General features: G+C 39.9%; 6 protein-coding genes across 6 annotated transcripts; 1 reads left to right on the top strand and 5 right to left on the bottom strand.

Annotated features, from left to right (window-relative positions):
* Nucleotides 1-495: 495 nt before the first annotated feature.
* On the bottom strand, nucleotides 496-4,636 carry LOC119072239 (isoleucine--tRNA ligase, cytoplasmic). Its single transcript, XM_037177414.1, has 5 exons — nucleotides 4,369-4,636; nucleotides 4,007-4,314; nucleotides 2,004-3,889; nucleotides 1,550-1,936; nucleotides 496-1,483 (listed from the first exon to the last, which is right to left on the bottom strand). The coding sequence occupies exons 1-5, from the start codon at nucleotides 4,491-4,493 to the stop codon at nucleotides 578-580; spliced, it is 3,612 nt and encodes a 1,203-aa protein (XP_037033309.1). The 5' UTR covers nucleotides 4,494-4,636; the 3' UTR covers nucleotides 496-577.
* A 69-nt stretch (nucleotides 4,637-4,705) lies between these two features.
* LOC119072272 (cytosolic Fe-S cluster assembly factor NUBP1 homolog) lies at nucleotides 4,706-5,808 on the top strand. The gene has a single exon (XM_037177464.1). The coding sequence runs from the start codon at nucleotides 4,807-4,809 to the stop codon at nucleotides 5,761-5,763; it is 957 nt and encodes a 318-aa protein (XP_037033359.1). The 5' UTR covers nucleotides 4,706-4,806; the 3' UTR covers nucleotides 5,764-5,808.
* LOC119072260 (elongator complex protein 4) lies at nucleotides 5,788-7,270 on the bottom strand. Its single transcript, XM_037177449.1, has 5 exons — nucleotides 7,082-7,270; nucleotides 6,836-6,987; nucleotides 6,262-6,771; nucleotides 5,971-6,205; nucleotides 5,788-5,907 (listed from the first exon to the last, which is right to left on the bottom strand). The coding sequence occupies exons 1-5, from the start codon at nucleotides 7,194-7,196 to the stop codon at nucleotides 5,825-5,827; spliced, it is 1,095 nt and encodes a 364-aa protein (XP_037033344.1). The 5' UTR covers nucleotides 7,197-7,270; the 3' UTR covers nucleotides 5,788-5,824.
* A 2,212-nt stretch (nucleotides 7,271-9,482) lies between these two features.
* Nucleotides 9,483-11,411, bottom strand: LOC119072267. Its single transcript, XM_037177458.1, has 5 exons — nucleotides 11,267-11,411; nucleotides 11,089-11,200; nucleotides 10,321-10,527; nucleotides 9,860-10,257; nucleotides 9,483-9,792 (listed from the first exon to the last, which is right to left on the bottom strand). The coding sequence occupies exons 1-5, from the start codon at nucleotides 11,286-11,288 to the stop codon at nucleotides 9,485-9,487; spliced, it is 1,047 nt and encodes a 348-aa protein (XP_037033353.1). The 5' UTR covers nucleotides 11,289-11,411; the 3' UTR covers nucleotides 9,483-9,484.
* A 4,609-nt stretch (nucleotides 11,412-16,020) lies between these two features.
* On the bottom strand, nucleotides 16,021-18,586 carry LOC119072268. The gene is made up of 5 exons (XM_037177459.1): nucleotides 18,390-18,586; nucleotides 18,213-18,324; nucleotides 16,858-17,064; nucleotides 16,398-16,795; nucleotides 16,021-16,330 (listed from the first exon to the last, which is right to left on the bottom strand). The coding sequence occupies exons 1-5, from the start codon at nucleotides 18,409-18,411 to the stop codon at nucleotides 16,023-16,025; spliced, it is 1,047 nt and encodes a 348-aa protein (XP_037033354.1). The 5' UTR covers nucleotides 18,412-18,586; the 3' UTR covers nucleotides 16,021-16,022.
* A 3,348-nt stretch (nucleotides 18,587-21,934) lies between these two features.
* On the bottom strand, nucleotides 21,935-22,903 carry LOC119072276 (zinc finger protein 816-like). The gene is made up of 2 exons (XM_037177469.1): nucleotides 22,627-22,903; nucleotides 21,935-22,562 (listed from the first exon to the last, which is right to left on the bottom strand). Exons 1-2 carry the CDS (start codon nucleotides 22,726-22,728, stop codon nucleotides 21,957-21,959), a joined length of 708 nt encoding a protein of 235 aa, XP_037033364.1. The 5' UTR covers nucleotides 22,729-22,903; the 3' UTR covers nucleotides 21,935-21,956.
* Nucleotides 22,904-23,748: the final 845 nt, after the last annotated feature.

Raw genomic sequence — 23,748 nt, 5'->3', positions numbered from 1 at the left:
TTTTCCGGAACCAAATTTTGTTCCACTACTTTTCAAAGAACAAAGAAAAATCTTAAAGAACTTCAGGCACACGGAATTACACAAGTACCATACCTGCACAATCACTTCAGGTAATGTTAGAAGAACAACTTGATCCGAACCTGAGGATTCTGGTCAACGGATTCTACTTCAGGTTTCACATCTATTCTTACTTACTTTACCGGCATAACAACCCATTAAGGGTATTGGCCGTCTGCAACATTCTTCTCCCGGCGTGTGACTCCGATTGTTTTAAGATTTGAGAGGACTGCGTCGCACCATCTGGCCTTTGGTCGACCTGCACTTTTCTTCCCTTCAGGCTTGGCTTTCAATATTTTCTTCGGAATACGATTTTCACGTCTATTCAATTCAGGTCAAAATTGATCATGTCATGCAAACGACAACATAAGGATTCAGGTATTTCCAGGTAAGGTATCTAATAGAGACTCTCTATTCCAAAGAGTAAACAATTTCCGGTTCAATCATTGGGAACGTTTTTTCTCTTTATTCAAACAACGCGAACAATTCTGCCATTTTTAAACTTAATATTCCTAAGGCTTCACTGAAGGACCTTCTTAACGTATGCATCACCTTCGCCAAGTATTTTCCCTTGAGGATTCTCGAGGATTACAGTCACTGGCTTGCCTTTTAATTCCGTGTTGACGAACTTAACGAATGGTGACGTCTCCAACAGTTCCGCAAATTTTCCACTTTCCTTATCGGCCACAAAAATCGTTTTTCCATGAATGGCCTCAACGGATGTAACCAATTTTCCATCGTCCAGCAAGTACACCTTGCGGCCGTGTAATCGGAACAGAACATCGATTTCATTGTGTAGCTCATCCAAAGTTAAATACTTCCCGTTGAAGTTGTGCAAAAGGACGGTTCCTTTGGACGAGTCTCGAACAAAATTTGCCCACTTAGTGGCTGGCTCGATTTCGTTCGTCTTCGGCATACAGATGACGATTTTCAGTTGCACATCTTTCAGATCAAAACTCTCGGTTATAACCACTTTCTGGACGTCTTCTCGTCGATACGGAATAAACGGTGACTTTATGGTCGCCTGGATGAAGTCATTGTGCGATTTCGCCACTCTTGTTACGATATTATCCGTGCTGTTCACTTCATACAGAACAATGACACTATCGGTCGGCACCAGCTGCGCCTTCTTTTTGAGCTTCTGAATGCGTGTGATTATTTCCCGGGCGATTCCCTCCTCCATCAAATCGTCCGTCGGTGTTAGATCCATCAAAACCAGAACGTCATTGTCACTGTGAGCCTCGTACTTGCTGGACGCATTCTGGCCATCCAAACAGAATGTCACTCGCACTTCGTCCAATTCGATGCGATTGCCCAGAACGTCGAAATAGCCCTGGTCCAGCTGCTTTTGAATCTGTTCGTCGTTGAGCGACTTCATTTCGGCAGTGACGGCTTTCAGTACGGTCTTCAAGCGTAGTCCCAATTTCTAGAAAGCGAACGGACATTTTTATTGACCTGAAGCGATGCACTGGAGAGCAGAGCAAAATAATACCTTAAAATCGGGATCGGCACGCAGCTTCACTCCATATTTCTCCTTGTCGGCACACAGTGTCAGTTTGCGTACGTTCAGCTCGCCGAGAACGAAATCTTCCAGAGATTTGATGTCTTTCAAATACGATTCGTTCTTATGAATGACAATAACTTCCGGTACGGGATACTTGATGGCCATGGTCTTCCGATCACGCAACACTCTGCCCAATTCAATGACGCTTTGCATTCGTGAAACGGCGTCTTCAACATCCGACCGAATGAATGGATGATGACTGGCTGGCATCATTTGGTAGTGAACGCTCTCGTCATTCGGCTGGCGATTCAATTTGACCAGCTGCTGGTACATCAGTTCGGAAAGATAGGGTGTGAATGGTGCCATCATTTTGACCTAAAGAAAAATCAAATTTTTTAGTGGATGTGACTGTCATTCTCACAGCGAATCCCGTAGCTGTTACCATCGTTATCAAGACACTGTACAAAGTGTCCAATGAAGCCAAACATTGATCGCGGCCATATTCACCCTTGATGCGACGACGATTCAGTCGCACGTACCAATTGGTTAGCTGATCGATGAATTTGGTCAGACGTGGCACAACCGTGTACAACCGGTAAGATTTCATTTCCTTCGCCACAAACTCGAGCAACGATTCCTTGAACGACGTAATCCATGTGTCCATCACACTCGAATCACGGTTTTTCATATAGCGATCCGTGTCGAACGAATACGTGGCCGACTCTTCCTTATCGAAGCGATCGACATTTTGGAACAGGAATCGATAAGCGTTGTACCACGGCAGGAATACATCCTTGATAACGGCGAACACTCCTTCCTCTTTGAAGCGTAGATTTTCTGCACGAACGACAGGGGAATTGATGAGATACAATCGCAGCGCATCGGCTCCGTACTTCTGCACCACTTCCATTGGATCGGGATAGTTCTGTTTCCGTTTGGACATCTTCTGGCCATCGGACGCCAATATCAAACCGTTCGCAATGACATTTTTGTACGGCGATTTGCCGAACAATGCCGTCGAAATGACAAGCAGTGTGTAGAACCAACCTCGAGTCTGATCGATGCCCTCAGCAATGAAATCAGCGGGAAAGCGGGAATGAAAATCGCCGCTGTTCTCGAACGGATAGTGCATCTGAGCGTACGGCATCGAGCCGGATTCAAACCAACAATCGAACACTTCGGACACACGTTTCAATGGCGGTTTGCCGGGTCGTTTGGATGGAATCAAAATGTGATCGATGCTTTCGCGATGGATGTCCACGATTTTCGTTTGGCTGTACTGTTGCAATTCGGCAATGCTACCGATGCAGACCACTTCCTCGCCATCGTCACTAACCCACAACGGTATGGGTGTGCCCCAATACCGATTACGACTGATGGCCCAATCACGTGCATCGCGTAACCAATTTCCGAACCGTTTCTCTTTGACAAAATCGGGCACCCAATACGTTTGCTTATTGCTCTTCAATAAACTGGACTGCATCTGTTCGACTCGCACGAACCACGACGGAACTGCCTTGTACAATAGTGGCGTATCGGAACGCCAGCAAAATGGATAGCTATGCTTCACTTGACTCGCTTGGACGAGTCGTTTCTTGGCCTTCAAATGAGCAATGATATTCTTGTCGGCCTCCTTAACGTATTGGCCCTTAAAATCCCGTACTGGATCCGTAAAACATCCGCTGGCATCAACCGGACAAATTACTTCCGAATCCTTGCTGATCATATTGTTGGCCAGGCAAATGCGATAATCGTCCTCACCGAAATACGGCGCTTGATGTACAACACCCGTACCAGAATCTTCCGTCACATAGTTGTCACAAACGATGCGATGAACGGCCGGATTATTCTTGAACAATGGAGCAAAATAGTCGAACAGTGGCTCGTACTTCAATCCCTTCAGAGTCTTTCCCTGGAATTTGCCCAAAATTTCATACTTTGACGCATCCTTGAACGTCACCTCCAGTCGACATTCGGCCAAAATGTAAACGTTCGCACTGGTAAGGTCCTTAATTTTGACGTACATCAGTTCGGGATTCACACACAGTGACATATTCGACGGCAGAGTCCAGGGCGTTGTTGTCCAAGCCAACATTTGTGATTTGTCCGGGTCATCAATGATGGGAAAACTGACGACAACGGCTGGGTCGACAACTTCCTTGTAATTTTGACCCGCTTCGAAATTTGACAATGCGGTTGTGCACGCCGTTGAGTATGGCATGACTTTGACGCCTTTGTACACTAAGCCTTTCGAATAGAGCTGCTGAAAGACCCACCAAATCGATTCCATGAAGTAGGGGTAGAGAGACTTGTAGTCGTTTTTGAAATCTGTAATTGAGGTAAGAGTTGTCAGAGATGCAGATGGCTTTCGGGTTCTGGTCTCCGATCGTTCGACTATAGCGGTCAAGAGATCATCCGACTTGAAACTAACTGAAATCAACTCACCAATCCATCGTCCCATACGTCCCACAATCTTCTCCCAATCCTCCGCATATCTCATCACAATCTTACGACACTCTGCATTATAAGCAGCGATGCCAATCTTCGCCACATCATCCGGTCCACGGATATTCAGTTTCTTATCGATCTCAAACTCAACCGGTAGACCATGAGTGTCCCAGCCGAATCGTCTCTCCACATGGTATCCTTGCTGGTGAGCGTAACGTGTCACCACGTCTTTGATCGTACCAGCTAATATATGACCGTAATGCGGTAGACCGGTGGCAAATGGTGGACCATCATAGAAAGTGTATCTACGGACTCAGTGATTAAAATGCAGTTTTCTTGGCAGGTAAGTGACGACAAACCTTGGCTTATCTTTCGATTGCTTCAAGCAATTCTCGAACACTTTCTTTTCGTTCCAAAATTTCAGGATTTTCTCCTCCTCTTCCGGAAAGTTGATGGTCTCGGCAATGCGATATTTGTCCTCCATAACTTTCAATACACTGGACCGACTTTAGGTTCGTACTTCAACGGAAAAATTACTTTATTATGGTTGCAAAAGGTGTCTCGAACGAAAATAACCTCAGAATTTCATCATTCGCGAATCGTGAGCGACCCGTCATCAAAAAAAGAACAAAGCTGCTGCATCGGCTGTACAGCTGTTTTCAAGACATTTGAGTGACATTTGTTATGTCAACACGGTCAACACACACAGAGAGAGATTTCATCACAATTTGTTATCAGAACGACCATCAAGGAACGTAATAGTGTCGTCGAAAGTGTAATTCGAGTCTAATCAAATCATGTCAACACAATTGGCAAACGTACCAGACAATGCAGCCGAGCACTGCCCTGGAACACAGAGTAACGATGCTGGCAAAGTGTCGGCCTGTGCAGGATGCCCAAATCAACAAATTTGCTCATCGGGTGCAGCACAGGCAGTGGATCCCGGATTGGAATTGGTCAAAAATCGTCTAGCCGAAGTAAAGAACAAATTGATGATTCTATCCGGCAAAGGCGGGGTCGGCAAAAGCACAGTAACGAATTTAGTGTCGCGAGGAATGGCTCATCGTTTCAACGAGAAAAATTTCGGAATTCTAGACATTGACATTTGTGGACCATCACAGCCGCGGATGATGGGAGTGTTGGGCGAGCAAGTTCATCAATCCGGTTCCGGATGGTCACCGGTTTACATTGAAGACAATTTGTCCGTGATGTCGATTGGATTCCTGCTCGGTTCGGCCGATGATGCCATCATTTGGAGGGGACCGAAGAAGAACGGAATGATTCGACAGTTTTTGAGCGAAGTGGATTGGGGTCAATTGGATTATCTACTGTTGGACACACCGCCCGGTACAAGCGACGAACACTTATCGGCCACCACTTATCTCTGTAATACGATCGGAAATCTGGGTGCTGTGCTGGTGACGACTCCGGCCGAGGTGTCACTGCTGGATGTGCGAAAGGAAATCAGTTTTTGTCGGAAAATGAAAATTCCGATCGTCGGTGTCATCGAGAATATGTCGGGTTTCGTGTGCTCGAAGTGTTCGACGAGATCGGAAATCTTTCCGGGCAAAACTGGAGGAGCTCGTCAGATGTGTCTGGATTTGGACGTTCCGTTTCTGGGCGAGCTACCGGTCGATCCGAAGCTGACGAAAGCGTGCGACGAAGGAACGAATTTCATTGCGGAATTCGGTGACAGCTTGGCGGTTAAGTCGCTCAATGGCATTATTGACGAGATTGTTAAATTTTTTGAATAGTTTTGAACGAATAAAATTCCGAAATTTTCATTATTTTTCGTACAAGGCCGCCTTTAATTCCTTAAAAATCTAACAATTTCTTCGACGAACTCCCGCAACTCATCGACGGAATGGCATCCGGTTTCGTATCGATTTCTTGGAGGTCTAGAAAAAGCAAAATATTTAAATTAAACGAAACCCAAACCTGAAAACGTTCAGCGTCCAAACCTGGTGGAAGATGCAACTTTTCGATGACGAAACTTTTCCGCTTCAATTTGAACACTAAATCCCGTGTGACCGGGTTGTAGGCTGCTAATGAATTCACTGCAGCCAATTTCCTAATGTACAACAGGCCATGATAGTCCTTGAATATCGGATTCGTTTCCTTATCGGAACCGGCGAACGACTCCAGTTCAACGGAATAATCGACCATATTGCGGATACGGTGAATCAGACTATCGTCCTGCAAAAGTTTCAGAATGTTAGCTCGAACATTCGGTCCTGATCGGATTCACTTACCAAATGTTTAAACAAATGACTGGGAACGGATATGCATGCGACAGCAAGTGAGGTTCTAACCAGAGCTTTTAGACAATACAAGAACAGACAAACATCTTCCAAGAAATCATCGTCGTACCACAACGGCGATCCTAACGAGCTGATGCTGATTCGCAGTAAGTTCTTACCGGCGCCATCCGATTCCTCCGCCGAGAACTTGGAATTATTCAATTTCGTCTTGAGATTCACTAAAATCTGACCGTAGACCGAATTGTGAAAACTTTGCTCGGTTGGACTGTCCAATCGCTCATCGATCGGCTTGAAGTATTCTATGTCTGAGCTGGCCAACATTTCGCGATCGATTCGTTTCGACGAATCGAAATAGGTAAGTGACTTCTGAGTGGTATCCATCGATGGTAGGGAGTTGTAACGCCACGCAATACGCATATCGCTCGTTTCTGATTTATTCGGAATATTTTCGGGCAATTTCTCTTCAGTGTCGGTCTTGCACACTTGCGGTAGCTTTTGGATCTGAAATTAGATGAGCGAACGAACGTTCAAGGTCCGTGATACGTCGCTGTAATTCAAAACTTACAAATTCTTCAGGATCGTCGTCTAGATTCACAACGAATATCGACTGATTGTTCACGATTCCGTCAGTTAGAAAGAATTTACTTAAACTGTTCGAATATGTGGCAAATTTGTCTTCTTCGATTAGAAGCAGTGAACCGATTGCAAGACCTCCACCTGATAAAAATATGCGTAGAAGTGGTGCTCCGTTTTAAACTTCATTCGTGTCCAGTGGACATCATGTCCACTGTAGGCAATACACAGTACGAACCTAATAGTGCATCTAAGTACGAGTTTCCTGTTGATGCCAGTGGTTGACCATTTTGCAGCGATACTTTCGTGCCGGGAACGGTAGAGGAAAATTTCTTTTTTTGAAAACTTGACATCGTTTTGTTTACTATCCGATGCTCGCGTGCTTTCAATATGAATGAATGTGTGTTTGAGCCGATGCCGCTGTCAGTCACTCTTTCATTCATAATCAGTAGTGTCAGCGGAGCAGGAGCAGGTCTTATTGAGCCAAGTATTGCGCTAATTGATTTTTTAAATTTTAAACTTGTGGAAAACGGTCCGGACTATCAGTCCATTGTACGGTAAAAACGAATTTTGCCAGGCCGTAAACAACCGACCGTCATCCACAGAAGCAAACATAACCGCAACTTAAACAAATTTGTTCGTTAAAACTTCAAAGTGAGGTTGTGTTGGCTTCTCTGTGGATGACGATTGACATTTTGAACGGCCTTGGAAGAAACCTATGAGAATAGGAATGGTTTGAAAGTGTGCAAAGTTAATGAATTTTTGGATTTTACTCGTTATTTCGCTGCATTATGCAGCATATATAACTGTTGTGTCTTCGTATATAGAGTAAAAGACAACAGCAGTTGGTTTATTATTTTTTCTCAATGAAAGTCTAGAACAGGTATGGTCGATCGGGGAATTCGTCTTAAACGCACTCACATTTTATGTCAAAATAATATGAAAATGAGTGCGTTTAAGTACTCATTAAGTTTAAGTATGCCTCCTGGCGGACAATAGACCATACCTGTTTTACACTTTCATTGATTTTTCTTACCAATAGGTCTGTTCCAAGGTTATTTCAGCTGTCAAAATGTCATCCATAGATACATATAACCAAAAAATCATTGTTGACGAAATGTTCACAAAGCTTTGAGCTTGATATAAAAATACCTGACCAGAACCCTATTTTTTCAAAGTTTTCAGGTCAGGTTTCAGGAAGGAGGTTTCAAGTAAGCTAAAATTTTTCGTACAAATTTTTAAGGCTACCTTAAATCCGACCTGACAGGTCGGAACTGAAATCAAAGATCAGATCTCAGGGTTGATTCAGGTCAAACCTGAAATTCAAAATCAGATTCTGATCGAAACACTTTAGGTTTTTTTACCAGTCAATTTCAGTTGGAGCAACGCACTTCAAGCAAAGTGGTACTTTAAATAGCAACTTGACAGTGCTCCATACAAAATTTTACTCTGTAAAAAGAGTGGGGATAAAATTTCATACAAAATAGTACTCATTTTGCAGCTGTCATTAATAGCACTTTTGCTTGAAGTGCGTTGGTTGGAGCTGACCTGTTCAAAGCTTTGTTCTCTTTGTTTTCGTATGACTTTGTGAACAAGATCAGAAATTGAAATACCAAAAAATTGTTGTGCGTACCGGTAACTTTTGATTTTTATAACACTTGGTACCAAATAAGGTTTCTCAAAATTGGTATTTGAACCAATTTAAAAAAATAATCTGTTGGGTTGGAACTGCATGTTGCATCTACTGAGAGAGCAGACGAAGACTCAATTTCATTTTTTTCTGACAATTTCAAAATTTCTTTATTTTAATTGGACGAATAGCTTTCAATTCTAGCTAACAACCAAACAAAAACTCATCACAAGCGTAGCTGATTTGTCCAATGTCTACAGGCTTTGATTTATTTAATTTCGTTGTACAAATGTTCGTTTTTCTTTTTAACGACCGCTTTTCTGTGTCGGTGAAATTACATCATCTTTCGTGGAAGGTAAATCAACTCTAGACTTTGGCCTTTGGTTCATATCGGTTCATTATGTCGAAATATTTTGTTGCTCAGTCATTTTATCTTGCTGAAATGTTGAAATTGTACTTTGGATACTCTCGAGAGTTTAAAAAAAGTGACAAAGAAGTGGATTACACGAATTTTATTTTCATTTAAATACTCAGAGGTCTATACTGTTCTATGATCACCATACACAATGGTATTACACTCTGGAAACCAAATATATACCACCATGCTCGAACATAAAAATTGACTTTGAAATTGGATTTCACACGAGCCTCGCATTCAACTAACTATTACTCTTAAATGTAATGAGAACTAGTGACTTTATTTCGGTACTTGTGCCGAGAATACATATTTTCCTAACGCATGCTGAACCGGGGGCAAGTTCTAGAATCGAATTCGCAAAAAAAAATCGTCTAGCTAAAGTTAGGAACAAAATTCTTCCTAAACGACATTGGAAATACGCCATGAAGTCGCGATATATAGTAGACACTAGATAGAACACTAGTTGGGAAACGAAGAAGGAAGAAGTATTAAAAATGATGCCGTTACCCTTCTGTAACTTTCGAGACTTTCTAAAGTAAAATTTTGTTTTAAATTTTGCAACTTTGCTGGTCACAGTGTCATCACATAATGACTTAATTGACTTTCTTCTTTTTCATAACTTCGACAAGGGCATATTTCTTGCCGAAACGTATTAACGCTAAAATCGGATACATATCGAGCAATACCAAGAAAAATCGAAGAACGTTAAATATCCAGCGGAAAATGAACACGTGACTCAGGTACTCGTAAATAATTATGTCCAAAAATATGTTAAATTTGGTGAAAAGGGACATTTCGTCGAATAGTTTTCGGTTTTCCTCCTCGAATCCAGACGATTCAGAATCGAACCAATAGTAGCCCGGAACACCAATCGCTCGTTTTATCATAAACATCGTTGTTTCTGAAACGAATGGAATGCGAACACAATCAACTATTAGACTTTGTCAAAGTCCTGCATCGGTCATTACCGTAGTGTGCAGTCGGTGTCCCTGTCCATACGCCATCGAAGGTTATTTTTGCATAAGGAAGACATTCAGGGAAAGGATCTTTCCACGCGGGTACAAGCATATCCTCTGCGATAGATTGTAACCGACTTTGTGTTTCTTCTACAGTCTCACCGCAAGCATTGAACCGATCCTCAGTTCCGAGCATATATCCAATTAATCGCCAAAAGTGATTGTATGCATCAAACTGCTCATAACTTCCCACAATACCGAACATTTCCGGCCTCCACATACTGAAGCCCATAAACAGAAATTGCGTGATTGCCATGTCTTTTTGCGAAATAATTCCGACACCCGCCTTCGTTGAACGCTTGTTCACTACGACGTGCATTTTCCGTATCGTTTGAAGTGATTGCCAAGCTCTTATGTGAAAAACCGTTTTCAATGAATAAATTAAACAAATTAAACGAAGTGTCGGAGCTCACAAGGATCCCGGTTTAATTGGATTTTGATTCCAATGATGTGCATGCAGTACGTTAGCCTTAAACCTTCTGTATGATAAAGCTGGCGTTGAGGATTGTTTTGTGAAAATAAGAATCTGTGTGAGGGACTCGACTGGTAGCGCAACGATCAGCCCGCAGAACATTGCACGAGCCATAGCGTTCATGTTTAGTAGCAGAAAATTTTGACCTCTGAAAGAATTTTATTTTTATTTATTTACATGCGGTAAAGTACACTTTTTCTAACTAGTGTTGAAGTATAGCAACTTCGTCGCATATTTCCAACGTCGTTTAGGAAAAACGTTGTTTCTAACTTATGCTGAAAAGCTTTTTTAACGAATTAGATTCCGGAATTGGCATCCGGCTCGTGCTGTAAACCTCTCATTATGGGTTATTTATGACATCGAGTGGAAAGTACTCGAGATGTGTAATTGCTTGTAAATCATTGCTTGAGTGAATACTTTACTCGCTTTCGACTTGTTCCGCAACCGTCACACTTTCCAAAACCACAACCTTCAAGCAGGTGCATCGTTATCTACAACCGTGTATGACATGACTTGCTCATAGCAACATTTTTCATAATCATAGTGCGATGAATCATTGATTGATAGATAGATCAAACAAACGTTTTCTTTCTCTCTTAAAGTCTTGGTCTAAAGTTTAAATCGAATGTTGAACTTTAGACTTTGGTTATTTTGCACTTCTTCACCAGATAATCCGAATATAAATCAAAGACTTTGCAGTAAGAGTTACCTTTTGACTTTTTCTTCGTCCGCCCATTCGGGCAATTCCATTTCAACTTTCAAATCGTCATCGACAATGGTGTTAGCCCCTTCTGTCGTCATGAGCTTTGAGTAGCTTTCATCTTAAACAAACAAAATGCAGCCAATTAACAATGCCAATAAAATGAGCTCACAATTATTTCTCTTACTTTTCTTAATGCTTTTGCGCATTTTGCGTTTATGTGCTTAGAGCGTTCGGCGGTTCTAAACGTTCTAACTTTTTATACCACTAGATACACAATGGACGCGAGCATTAATTAACGTATCCATTATGTAGAATGATAGCTGAATTAATCAGTTTTGTTGTCGTATAAGGTTGAGTGAACGTAAGATAAGTTAATGTGTGCGATATCGTTTTTTATCAAGTATTGGAGTGATGGACAAACACCTCTTAATAGTGCGTCCGCTAAGGCTGGGAAATACACTAGGATTGTGCAAATTGAAGTTAAATTGATTTTATTATGATCTGTATGGAATGCTGATTCCAAAATCATCGGAAGCAACTCCGGCAGCTCACTCATTCCGCCGGGAGCGGCCGTTATTTCATTTTGGCTTCTCTGAATTTTCATGCAAATTCCCAGGTATATGTCGTCAGCGCCCCCACCTTTTTGGGCGGGGGTTTTCGTTGCTGATTATTATGAGCTAGATTTTGTGCTTTCGAATGATGCTACCCAAAAGTTTTGTGCTGCTCAGGCACCCGAGCACAAAACTACTTTCTATTCAAAACATGTCACTTTGTATGGTAGACCCCTAATATATCAACTGCACCCAAAATACAATTCTAGGACTAAAATGTACACATTATGTGCTGACAATATCACCCCACCAATAGTTTAGTGCTGCCACCTGTGTCCAGCACAAAACTACTTTCTGCTCAAAACTTTATTCAAAATACAATTGCAGGACTGAAATCTATACATTATGTGCTGACGATATCACCCCACCAATGGTTTAGTGCTGCCACCTGTGCCCAGCACAAAACTACTTTCTGCTCAAAACATGTCACTTTGTATGGGAGACCCCTAATATATCAACTTTATTCAAAATACAATTACAGAACTGAAATCTATACATTATGTGCTGACGATATCACTCCACCAATAGTTTAGTGCAGCCACCTGTGCCCAGCACAAAACTACTTTCTGGTCAAAACATGTCACTTTGCATGCATGGTAAATAGCTTATAGCAAATATGTTAGCTTGATTGTAGGTCAAGGTCACAGATATTTAATAATAAGTTTTTATTTACGGTCATTCAAAGGTTTGTGATTCTGCATTGTTCAGAGTTCATCAGTTCATTATGCATACAACAGAATGCATAAACAATGACTAATGTGAAATCCTCTTGTTACATGCACAATGGACTCAGGTTATTGTGCAAGCATTCTGTTGCATGCACAATGAACTTTGACTATTGTGCAAGCCTACTGTTGCATGCACAATGAGCTCTGACTATTGTGCAAGCATTTTGTCACATGCACAATGGATTCTGACTATTGTGCAAGCATCGAGATGCATGTACAATGAACTCTGACTATTGTGCAAGCATTCTGTGGGATACACAATGAAGTTTGACTATTGTGCAAGCCTATTTTTGCATGCACAATGAACTCTGACTATTGTGCAAGCATTCTGTTGGATACACAATGAACTATGACTATTGTGCAAGCATCGAGATGCATGCACAATAAACTCTGACTATTGTGCAAGCATCGAGATGCATGCACGATGAACTCTGACTATTGTGCAAGCATTCTGTTGGATACACAATGAACTCTGACTATTGTGCAAGCATTTTGTCACATGCACAATGAACTCTGACTATTGTGCAAGCATTCTGTTGGATACACAATGAACTCTGACTATTTTGCAAGCATCGAGATGCATGCACAATGAACTCTGACTATTGTGCAAGCATTTTGTCACATGCACAATGAACTGTGACTATTGTGCAAGCATTTCGTCACATGCACAATGGATTCTGACTATTGTACAAGCATCAAGATGCATGCACAATGAGCTCTGACTATTGTGCAAGCATTTTGTCACATGCACAATGGATTCTGACTATTGTGCAAGCATCGAGATGCATGCACAATGAACTCTGACTATTGTGCAAGCATTCTGTTGAATACACAATGAACTTTGACTATTGTGCAAGCCTATTTTTGCATGCACAATGAACTCTGACTATTGTGCAAGCATTCTGTTGGATACACAATGAACTATGACTATTGTGCAAGCATCGAGATGCATGCACAATAAAGTCTGACTATTGTGCAAGCATCGAGATGCATGCACGATGAACTCTGACTATTGTGCAAGCATTCTGTTGGATACACAATGAACTCTGACTATTGTGCAAGCATCGAGATGCATGCACAATGAACTCTGACTATTGTGCAAGCATTTTGTCACATGCACAATGAACTCTGACTATTGTGCAAGCATTTTGTCACATGCACAATGAACTCTGACTATTGTGCAAGCATTTTGTCACATGCACAATGGATTCTGACTATTGTACAAGCATCAAGATGCATGCACAATGAGCTCTGACTATTGTGCAAGCATTTTGTCACATGCACAATGGATTCTGACTATTGTGCAAGCATCGAGATGCATGCACAATGAACTCTGACTATTGTGCAAGCATTCTGTTGGATACACAATGAACTATGACTATTGTGAAAGCATCGAGATGCATGCACAATGAAGTCTGACTATTGTGCAAGCATTCTGTTGGATACACAATGAACTCTGACTATTGTGCAAGCAACGAGATGTTTTGAGCAAAAAGTAGTTTTGTGCTGGGCACAGGTGGCAGCACTAAACTATTGGTGGGGTGATATCGTCAGCACATAATGTATAGATTTCAGTCCTGCAATTGTATTTTGAATAAAGTTGATATATTAGAGGTCTCCCATACAAAGTGACATGTTTTGAGCAGAAAGTAGTTTTGTGCTGGACACAGGTGGCAGCACTAAACTATTGGTGGGGTGATATTGTCAGCACACAATGTGTACATTTTAGTCCTAGAATTGTATTTTGGGTGTAGTTGATATATTAGGGGTCTACCACACAAAGTGACATGTTTTGAATAGAAAGTAATTTTGTGCTCGGGTGCCTGAGCAGCACAAAACTTTTGGGTAGCATCATTCGAAAGCACAAAACCTAGCTCATAATAATCAGCAACGAAAACCCCAGCCCAAAAAGGTGGGGGCGCTGACGACATATACCTCAAATTCCCAAACAGATATCGATGTGGAATAAGCTGTAAAATACAAGGCTCTATACTTTGGGGAGGTCACGCAGATCGCCATTTTATACACGGGAAAAGTGTGTTACATACAAACAAATTCACCAAAATTTTTGAATTTTTTGTATGAAACGTGGTGTGTAACCCGCGTATCTGCCTCTGCGTGACGTCCCCAAAGTATACAGCGTTGGTAAAATATTCTTAAATGTTGAAAGTTTTTTTTAGTTTAATTTTGTTGTTGACAAAAAAATCCAAAATGGCCGAAAAAATGACGGAAATTGAAGTTTCATTTTTTTCTGCTTAAAACCTGGAAATCCAATCGAAATGCTAAAAAATACCGAAAACTTTCTTGGATAAGTTTGTAGCCAATTCAAAATCCTATACTTTACGCTTTTAAAAAATTTAAATCGGTCAAAAACTTCAAGAGATATTCCGCCTAGACTGCACTTTTTCAAAAATGTCAAAAATAATTTGTCATTTTTTTTTGGTTATTTCGTTTTTAAATGACGTGTACACTTGAAAATTTGTAAAGTGAAAAAGTTTCCCAATAAATTGAAAAAAGCTCTGGAGTTTTTCACTTACGATAATTTAGCTTAGCATGGCAGAGCGGCCAGGATGCATTTTTTTATGGTTCGGATGTTCCGAAAAACTACGTTGTCAGAAGAAGATGAAGATGAACAATTGGAAAGGTGTAAAATCTTTATTTTGGATTTGATTGAGTTGACTTTTGATGTTGCATCGCATAAGTCCGCTGAAAATTCAAAATGAAAGGAAAAACAACCAAATCAAAGTGTTGTGTTTTCCTTCATTTCTCCTGAGATGGGCTGGTTTCCAGAACCAATACATGCAATACTTTGAGTGTTATCCCCTAAATTGTAAAATATATTTGAAAAGACGTACCACCTCGCTTCAATCGTATCGGCAAGATCCCTCATTTACCTAACTAGATTGTAAAATAACTATAACGCTAGGTACAAAACAGCGTTTTTCTCAATAAAGGCAAAGAACGTTTTACTTTCCTCCATCGAGTTCCGTTCCGTTCTTCAATGAAATACAAGGACATTTCTTTTCAAGCTTTATTTCCATCAATTACGTTGATTCATCCGCTTCTAATTTCATTTTGGTCTCACATTTCGCTATTTCCTTCAAATAAGACTTAGTCTTATTATGCGAGACCAGATGACTGTTCTTAGTGAAATCATCATTACAAATCTCACATCTAAACTTCAGTAAATAAATATTGTATGCCGTTTTGGTATAACCGAACTGTGATCGCGAACTAGAGACTCTATTGTACACCACCTGACTTATTTATTTGCCTTTTTTCAGTATGTAACATTTATTCATAGAGTGTATTAGGTCACTTATTTGACGTTGTTTCAAAAATGAACTATTACTCTTACATGTAATGAGAGAAAGATCCTTTTAGCATAAGTTAGGAACAACGTTTTTCCTAAACGACGTTGGAAATACGCCATGAAGTCGCGATAAATAGTACACACTAGATAGAATACTAGTTGGGAAACGAAGAAGGAAGAAGTATTAAAAATGATGCCGTTCCCCTTCTCTAACTTTCGAGACTTTCTAAAGTAAAATTTTGTTTTAAATTTTGCAACTTTGCTATGTCGCAGTGTCATCATAATGACTTAATTGACTTTCTTCTTCTTCATAACTTCGACAAGGGCATATTTCTTGCCGAAACGTATTAACGCTAAAATTGGATACATATCGAGCAATGCCAAGAAAAATCGAAGAACGTTAAATATCCAACGGAAAATGAACACGTGACTCAGGTACTCGTAAATAATTATGTCCAAAAATATGTTAAATTTAGTGAAAAGGGACATTTCGTCGAATAGTTTTCGGTTTTCCTCCTCGAATCCAGACGATTCAGAATCGAACCAATAGTAGCCTGGAACACCAATTGCTCGTTTTATCATGAACATCGTTGTATCTGAAACGAATGGAATGCGAACACAATGAGCAATGAGACCTTGTCAATGTTCTGCATTGGTCATTACCGTAATGTGCAGTCGGTGTCCCTGTCCATACGCCATCGAAGGTTATTTTTGCATAAGGAAGACATTCAGGGAAAGGATCTTTCCACGCGGGTACAAGCATATCCTCTGCGATGGATTGTAACCGACTTTGTGTTTCTTCTACAGTCTCACCGCAAGCGTTGAACCGATCGTCAGTTCCGAGCATATATCCAATTAATCGCCAAAAGTGATTGTATGCATCAAACTGCTCGTAACTTCCCACAATACCGAACAATTCCGGCCTCCACATACTGAAGCCCATAAACAGAAATTGCGTGATTGCCATGTCTTTTTGCGAAATAATTCCGACACCCGCCTTCGTTGAACGCTTGTTCACTACGACATGCATTTTCCGTATCGTTTGAAGTGATTGCCAAGCTCTTAATGAAAAACCGTTTTCAATGAATAAATTAAACAAATTAAACGAAGTGTTGGAGCTTACAAGGTGCCTGGTTTAATTGGATTCTGGAACCAATGTTGTGCATGCAGTCCATTAGCTTTAAATCTTCTGTACGATAAAGCTGGCGTTGAGGATTGTTTTGTGAAAATAAGAATCTGTGTGAGGGACTCGACTGGTAGCGCGACAATCAGTCCGCAGAACATTGCACGAGCCATAGCGTTCATGTTTAGTACCAGAAAACTCTGACCTCTGAAAGAATTTAATTTTTATTTATTTACATGCTAGCGTGCGGTAAAATACACTTTTCCTAACTAGTGTTGAAGTATAGCGACTTCGTCGCGTATTTCCGACGTCGTTTGGGAAAAACATTGTTCCTAACTTATGCTGAAAGGGTTTTTTAGCGAATTAAATTCCAAAACTCGCCTCCGGCTCGTGCTGGAAACCTCTCATTCGTTGAAATGGTTATTTATGACATTGAGTGCAAATTACTCTAGAATATGTTATTACGACACAAAAGACTGCAGCCTAATAGAGTACTTTGCCGAGATTGGAGGCTGATGATGTCACAGTAGGCGCTGCGTTTCTTTTGTAAAGATAGATTACTTGTTTTCGTTGTATGAGTTAAAACACACAATACAATCAATCTTCTTAAGCGGTAGCTCTCATCACAAAAGCCTCCAAACTGGACATTTGTCAAAGTAGTGTTCATGCTAGGAGCAGTGCGTTGAAAGAGAGGCAATGCCTCCGAGGCATCTAAAGTTTGCATAAAAGTCTTTTAGTACACGTTAGGATTACTATTACGTCACTCTTTGTGATAAGTCACTTTCCGCCCGCCGCCAGCGTGTAATGGTAGATTACATCAATACTCATGTAAATGGAGTATAAGTGAGAATTATTGTGCCATCTGAGCCATAATCGCGCTTATGTTGTACCTGTTTTCATGACCTCATCTGTCTTCGAGTAAATAACCCGTAATTATAGGTTGACTGTTATGACAAAACCTACATGTCAATGCATTCGCGAGCTCTCAAGGTAACAGATTTCCTCACACGTTAAAATAGCTCACGTAATTGCTTGCAAATTTGTAAATCACTGTTTTGGCTTGTGTAAATACTTCACTCGCCTTCGACTTGCTCTGGCAACCGACACACTTGCCGAAACAACAAACTTACAAACAGATACGTAATTATCTACAACTGTGTACAGCATGACTTGCTCATAGCAACATTTTTCACAAGCATAGTTCGATGAAGCAATGATTGATTGAACAAACATTTTCGTTCTCTCTTATATTATACTTAAGTTTAAATCGAATGTTGAACTTTAGACTTTGGTTATTTTGCACTTCTTCACCAGATAATCCGAATATAAATCAAAGACTTAGCAGTAAGAGTTACCTTTTGACTTTTTCTTCGTCCGCCCATTCGGGTAATTCCATTTCAAATTTCAAATCCTCATCGACAATGGTGTTAGCCCCTTCTGTCGTCATGAGCTTTGAGTAACTTTCATCTAAACAAACAAAATGCAGCCAATTAACAATGTCAACAAAAAGAGCTCACAATTATTTCTCTTACTTTTCTTAATGCTTTTGCGCATTTTATGTGTATGTGCTTATAGTGTTCGGCGGTTCTTAACGTTCTAATCTTTTATGCCACAAGATACACAATGGACGTGAGCATTAATTAACGTATCCATTATATAGAATGATAGCTGAATTAATCAGTTTTGTTGTCGTATAATGTTGAGTGAGTGTGAGATAAGTTAATGTTATGTGTGCGATATCGTGTTTTGATCAAGTATTGGAGTGACGGACAAAAACACTTTTTTAAGTAAATATTATTCACAGTTTTATTTGACCGGCTGTTCGTGTTCGTTTTGTAGTTGTTTGGGATGATGAAAATAAGCAGTTGCGATTTTTGTCTGTATTGGTAGCGATATTAACAGTCTTGCATTTAAACATATATATTCGTCATCGACGATTTAATCGCGGGTTCACTGTTAGTTGTAAGATATGACGGTTATCTGTAACATTTGACTTTGCCTTCAAGATGGTGCAATGTCCAGTGATTATATTATTGTTCATATGAGCATTTGATTTGTTAGCACCGGTAACCGTACCGCGGCATATAATCGAATTGAACTTTTACTGCTTCTGTTTCAGGTATATTCACTTCAGAACAGCAATAGGGTAACCTGTTCAAACTTGAGGACAATAAGGTATGCATGTGCAATGCATATGCATGCTCCCCCAACAACTAATGATGCCATTTTAAAGGACTTCATTATTAAATATCTATTTGCACGTGCGTGCGAATGGCCGTTATTATTATGAAGAGCCTATTCAGACGCGCGTGCAAATAGTCAATGTATTATGCGAAGTCACTATTTGCACTCGGTTGCAAATAGTGTTCATATTGACTATTTGCAACCGAGTGCAAATAGTGACTTCGCATAATACATTGACTATTTGCACGCGCGTGGTTCATTTACTTTTGTACAAATCGAATGACTTTTGTACAAATTAAATTCTTTTTTGTACACAAAAAATGACATTTTGTACTTAAAATTTCCATTTTATACCATCCATTTTGTACTAAAAAAAACCATTTCGTACTTAAAAATTACTTTATGAACACAAAATGTAATTGTTTGTACAGTGAAAAATTGGCGGAAATGTGCCACAGTGTACATAAAAAAACATTGTACCCAAGGTTGCATTCATCAACCACTTTTTTAGCGACGCTATCGCTACCGCTAATTCATTGGATTCGCTTAGTAAAATTAAATGAGCGCGCTAATCCCCTGAACATTCAAGGGGGGAAACTCCCCCCTTGACCCCCTATGCGGGGCTGCCGCCCCTCGACCCCGCTTTTTTATTTTTTCAATTTCTTCACGACCTGCGGCGCTGACTCTTCCATAAAAATAATAACATTATTAACATTTGCGATGGTGTACGTTCTTAAATGGATCAAGTGATTTATAATTACAACCAATTACAATTTCTATATCTTCCAGTTACAATAAAACTTGATATATGATCTAAGCTACTCGATATAGTCGAATATACTCGGTCGGATATAGTCGAAGATACTTGGATACAGTTGAATAGTCTCAGATATGGTCGAATAGTCGAATATATTCGGATAAGTCCAAATAGTCGAATATACTCGGATACAATCGAATAGTCGAACATACTCGGATACAATCGAATAGTCGAACATACTCGGATACAATCGAATAGTCGAATATACTCGGATAAAGTCAAATAGTCGAATATCTCGGATACAATCGAATAGTCCGATACAGTCAAATAGTCGAATACACTCGGATACAATCGAATAGTCGAATATACTCGGATACAATCGAATATACTCGGATACAGTCGAATATACTCGGATACAATCGAATAGTCGAATATACTCAGATACAATCGAATAGTCGGATACATTCAAATAGTCTAATACACTCGGATACAATCGAATAGTCGAATTTACTCGGATACAATCGAATAGTCGGATACAGTCGAATAGTCCCGGGTATAGTCGAAGAGTTGATAATACTCGGATATTGTCGAATATACTCGGATACAATCGAATAGTCGAATATACTCGGATATAGTCAAATATACTCGGATACGGTCAAATAGTCGAATATACTCGGATACAATCGAATAGTCGAATAGTAAGATGCAATCGGATACAATCGAATAGTCGAATATACTTGGATACAATCGAATAGTTGGATGCAGTCGAAAAGTCTCGGATATAGTCGAATATTTGAAAATACTCGGATGTAGTCGAAAATACTCGGATTAGTCGAATATACGCGATGTACTCGACTGTACTCGGACATACTTAAATATAGTTGGATATAGAATTTGTTTTCTGATGTTTTCAGCTGTGGCCAATTTTGCTCATACAGATACAATGTTTTTTTTTATGTACACTGTGGCACTTTTCAGCCAATTTTTCAGTTACAATTACATTTTGTGTTCATTAAGTAATTTTTACGTACGAAATGTTTTTGTTTTAGTACAAAATGGAAATTTTAAGTACAAAATGTGATTTTTTGTGTACAAAAAAGAATTTAATTTGTACAAAGGTCATTCGATTTGTACAAATAAAATTAAACCGATTTTGGTTTGTTCCAACTGAATTCATCCTTCTACAAACTGTGCAAGGAAGGATTTAGGAAGGTTTGTTCCTACAGAATTCATCCTTCTACAAACTGTGGTTTGTTCCAACTGAAGCTGAGTTCATCTCAAAAATCTCAAAGCGTCGGAAGTAGAAAAAATTCAGATTGTTGTCAAGACTCAATGTAATTATTTTCTTGATAAATCTAACGAAATGCATTTTCTTTTGCTAGTTGAAACGGAGAAAGAGAGAAAGAGTCAATTTATGAGCTATTTGCAGTCGAATAGTGAAATACGCCGCGCAAATGACAAGAGAACACATTATGAATAAATAGCCATCCTATTATGAAGAGAATATTTGCACGTGCATGCGAGTGTCGAAAATATGAGCTTTGTTGGCGCACTGATATTTTTACTCATCTGGATACGAGATATCAAATTACTTCCCTGGTAATCTACTATTACATCACTGTTTGCTACATTACTATATGAGGGAATTAATTTGATATCTTGTATCCAGATGAGGAAATGCATCCGAGGGTTTCAGGTACTTTTACTCATCGTGATACGAGATGAGATATCAAATTATTTCCCGATTGTAATATAGTGCTTTACCTTACGAGCGAGGTAAAGAGTTTTCCTTATTTACTTTTTCTTTGTCATGTTGGCGATATGAAATTGTACAGTCAATCGGTGAAGTTGGTAAAACTGGTTAAAAATTAGATATAAGAGAGAAGGCAGAAGACGTGTGGTACCAAACATGGACATTGTTGAAAAAATATTGTTCTGTTTTAACCCATTTCTCCGGAGATGGGCTGGCTTCCATGGTTTCCAGAACCAAACGATGCATGGTGAAGGTGCTCTAATCTGAGAGTCATCCCTTAAATTGTAAAACCTTTTTCAAAAGACCTACTACCTCGCTTCGCTCGTATCGCTAGTAAAATGTTCTTTCACCAAGTTGAGATACAGGACCGTTTTTCAATGAAATTTCAAGCTTTATTTCCACTTATTATGTTAATTCATCCGCTTCGAACTTAATTTTGTCCTTACATTTCGCTAGTTCCTTCAAATGAGACTTAGTCTTATTATGCGAGACCAGATGACTGTTCTTAATGAAATCAGCTTTGCAAATCTCACATCTAAACGGTCTATCACAAACTCCTGTGTGCAATTTTCGATGCGGAATCAAAGAACTGCGATCACTAAATGCCTTGAAGCAAATTTCGCATTTAAACGGCTTCTCCTTCGTGTGAACCCGTTTATGCTTTGTCAACGCCGAATGTTGGACGAAATTCTTTTCACAGTATGGGCAAGCGTATGGCCGTGATCCGGAATGGATTCGAGTATGAGTGGTGAGTGTGTATTTATCCGCGAACGATCGCTGGCACAGTTCGCATTTGAATGGTCGTAGGTGCATGTGGACCGATTGATTGTGCAGTTTTAACGATTGCTTTGTAGAATAAACCTTGGAACATATGTGACATTGCAAAGAGTCAGTTTTCGTAGTATCATAGATTGCCCACTCTTCTTTGTTCTCGTTTTGTTCGCTTTTAATGGTGATTGAATATGTGTCATTGGCACCTTCGTAAAAATGTTCTCCGAAATATTCATTCGACTGAAAAAACAGAAGGAACTCCATTCGTGTGTTTTCTCGATATAAACAAATTCTGTTCTCTTACCCTAACCGTATCACTGTGTATCACCTTGCTGTCTTCGTCACCCTCTCCATCGGAAAATATATCCAACTCTGGCTCTTGTTTAATGGAAATTATCTCGGACATTGGGATGCGATTGTGTGACAGAGTCCCATAATTTCCCGATATTAAATATGGATCGTAATGTTGCTGATCGTGGCCGATCAAATGATACCACTCTCGCCGAGGGCTGGCCACTAGAATTATTCCCAATTCCGATTGAATTTTTGGATGTAAACAACTTACTTTGACAGTTTCGAGTTTCTTCTTTCATTGCATTCTTTTCCGAAACGACACTGTCGGTACCGTATGGTCTTTGAGTTAGCAGAGATATGATTTCAGTTTTTGGAACAGAGTGACACCTCGCTGGGCTTGGATGCGTACGCTGAATGACGTATGACGTCCATGCAGTGAATATGTCAAAATCCAATGTATGACCAATACTCCCTCTAGCAAACAAACTCTCGAATTAGGCGGCAAACCAAGAGACTATGCCTTTTTATAAGACTTATGAAGCAAAAATGTTACTGAGGATAGACAAACAATATTGTCCTTGGGCTCTGAGTTCTGAGGCCGAAACAACTCTCTGTTTGATGGATTAACATTCACTTACTGTGAAAAAAATTTGCGCAGGAAAGGGGCTGTTAAATGTTTATGTTTAGCTACATTTTGATAGGCATTTACAGATACCATTGGAAGAAGGTGATTAATGTTCATTACATGTGATTTTTGGAAACCTTCAAAATATTCATTATGAAAATTTTGAGTGAATTTTAACTGTTTTGATCCCACTATTCAAGACACTCTTCTTATGTAAAGTAATGGTTCGTTGCCAAAACACCCTGAAAAATTGTATCTCGTATTTGAGCTATGACGGAAATCAATGCACTCTAAATAAAGGACTGAAACTGTTCCGTATATTTCGATCCGCTAAAAATTTCTTACTACATACATTTCATCCATAAAAGCACTTTGCTTCACTGTTTGTGGCAGTGAAAATGAACTTACCTGTCGCTAGCATGTAGAATAACTTACGCAATTGCTTGCACTCACGACAGAGTAAAGTTAACCAGGCAGGAGCGCTGATTTGACTAGAGACCTGAATAA

Source organism: Bradysia coprophila, assembly GCF_014529535.1.
Source record: "Bradysia coprophila strain Holo2 chromosome IV unlocalized genomic scaffold, BU_Bcop_v1 contig_81, whole genome shotgun sequence".
Classification (NCBI taxonomy): Eukaryota; Metazoa; Arthropoda; class Insecta; order Diptera; family Sciaridae; genus Bradysia; species Bradysia coprophila.
The sequence above is the reverse complement of the archived record's forward strand: the minus strand, read 5'-3'. Positions and strand labels throughout refer to the sequence as shown.

What these genes read in the sequence shown, in the direction of transcription:
- LOC119072267 (XM_037177458.1), bottom strand. Translation starts at nt 11,288, where the DNA reads ATGCGCAAAAGCATTAAGAAAA. An exon ending in GACGAAGAAAAAGTCAAAAG is followed by an intron (nt 10,528 to 11,088) that starts GTAACTCTTACT and finishes AAATTCTTTCAG; the next exon opens with AGGTCAAAATTTTCTGCTAC. An exon ending in GACACCGACTGCACACTACG is followed by an intron (nt 9,793 to 9,859) that starts GTAATGACCGAT and finishes CATTCGTTTCAG; the next exon opens with AAACAACGATGTTTATGATA.
- LOC119072260 (XM_037177449.1), bottom strand. Translation starts at nt 7,196, where the DNA reads ATGTCAAGTTTTCAAAAAAAGAAATTTTCCTCTACCGTTCCCGGCACG. An exon ending in GTACTTAGATGCACTATTAG is followed by an intron (nt 6,988 to 7,081) that starts GTTCGTACTGTG and finishes TATTTTTATCAG; the next exon opens with GTGGAGGTCTTGCAATCGGT. An exon ending in AAAGTTGCATCTTCCACCAG is followed by an intron (nt 5,908 to 5,970) that starts GTTTGGACGCTG and finishes TGCTTTTTCTAG; the next exon opens with ACCTCCAAGAAATCGATACG.
- LOC119072276 (XM_037177469.1), bottom strand. Translation starts at nt 22,728, where the DNA reads ATGTCCGAGATAATTTCCATTAAACAAGAGCCAGAGTTGGATATATTT. An exon ending in TACACAGTGATACGGTTAGG is followed by an intron (nt 22,563 to 22,626) that starts GTAAGAGAACAG and finishes CTGTTTTTTCAG; the next exon opens with TCGAATGAATATTTCGGAGA.
- LOC119072272 (XM_037177464.1), top strand. Translation starts at nt 4,807, where the DNA reads ATGTCAACACAATTGGCAAACGTACCAGACAATGCAGCCGAGCACTGC.
- LOC119072239 (XM_037177414.1), bottom strand. Translation starts at nt 4,493, where the DNA reads ATGGAGGACAAATATCGCATTGCCGAGACCATCAACTTTCCGGAAGAG. An exon ending in ACGTATGGGACGATGGATTG is followed by an intron (nt 3,890 to 4,006) that starts GTGAGTTGATTT and finishes CCTCAATTACAG; the next exon opens with ATTTCAAAAACGACTACAAG. An exon ending in GTGCCGATCCCGATTTTAAG is followed by an intron (nt 1,484 to 1,549) that starts GTATTATTTTGC and finishes TTCGCTTTCTAG; the next exon opens with AAATTGGGACTACGCTTGAA.
- LOC119072268 (XM_037177459.1), bottom strand. Translation starts at nt 18,411, where the DNA reads ATGCGCAAAAGCATTAAGAAAA. An exon ending in GCGCAAAAGCATTAAGAAAA is followed by an intron (nt 18,325 to 18,389) that starts GTAAGAGAAATA and finishes TTGTTTGTTTAG; the next exon opens with ATGAAAGTTACTCAAAGCTC. An exon ending in CCAATTAAACCAGGCACCTT is followed by an intron (nt 16,796 to 16,857) that starts GTAAGCTCCAAC and finishes TTTTTCATTAAG; the next exon opens with AGCTTGGCAATCACTTCAAA.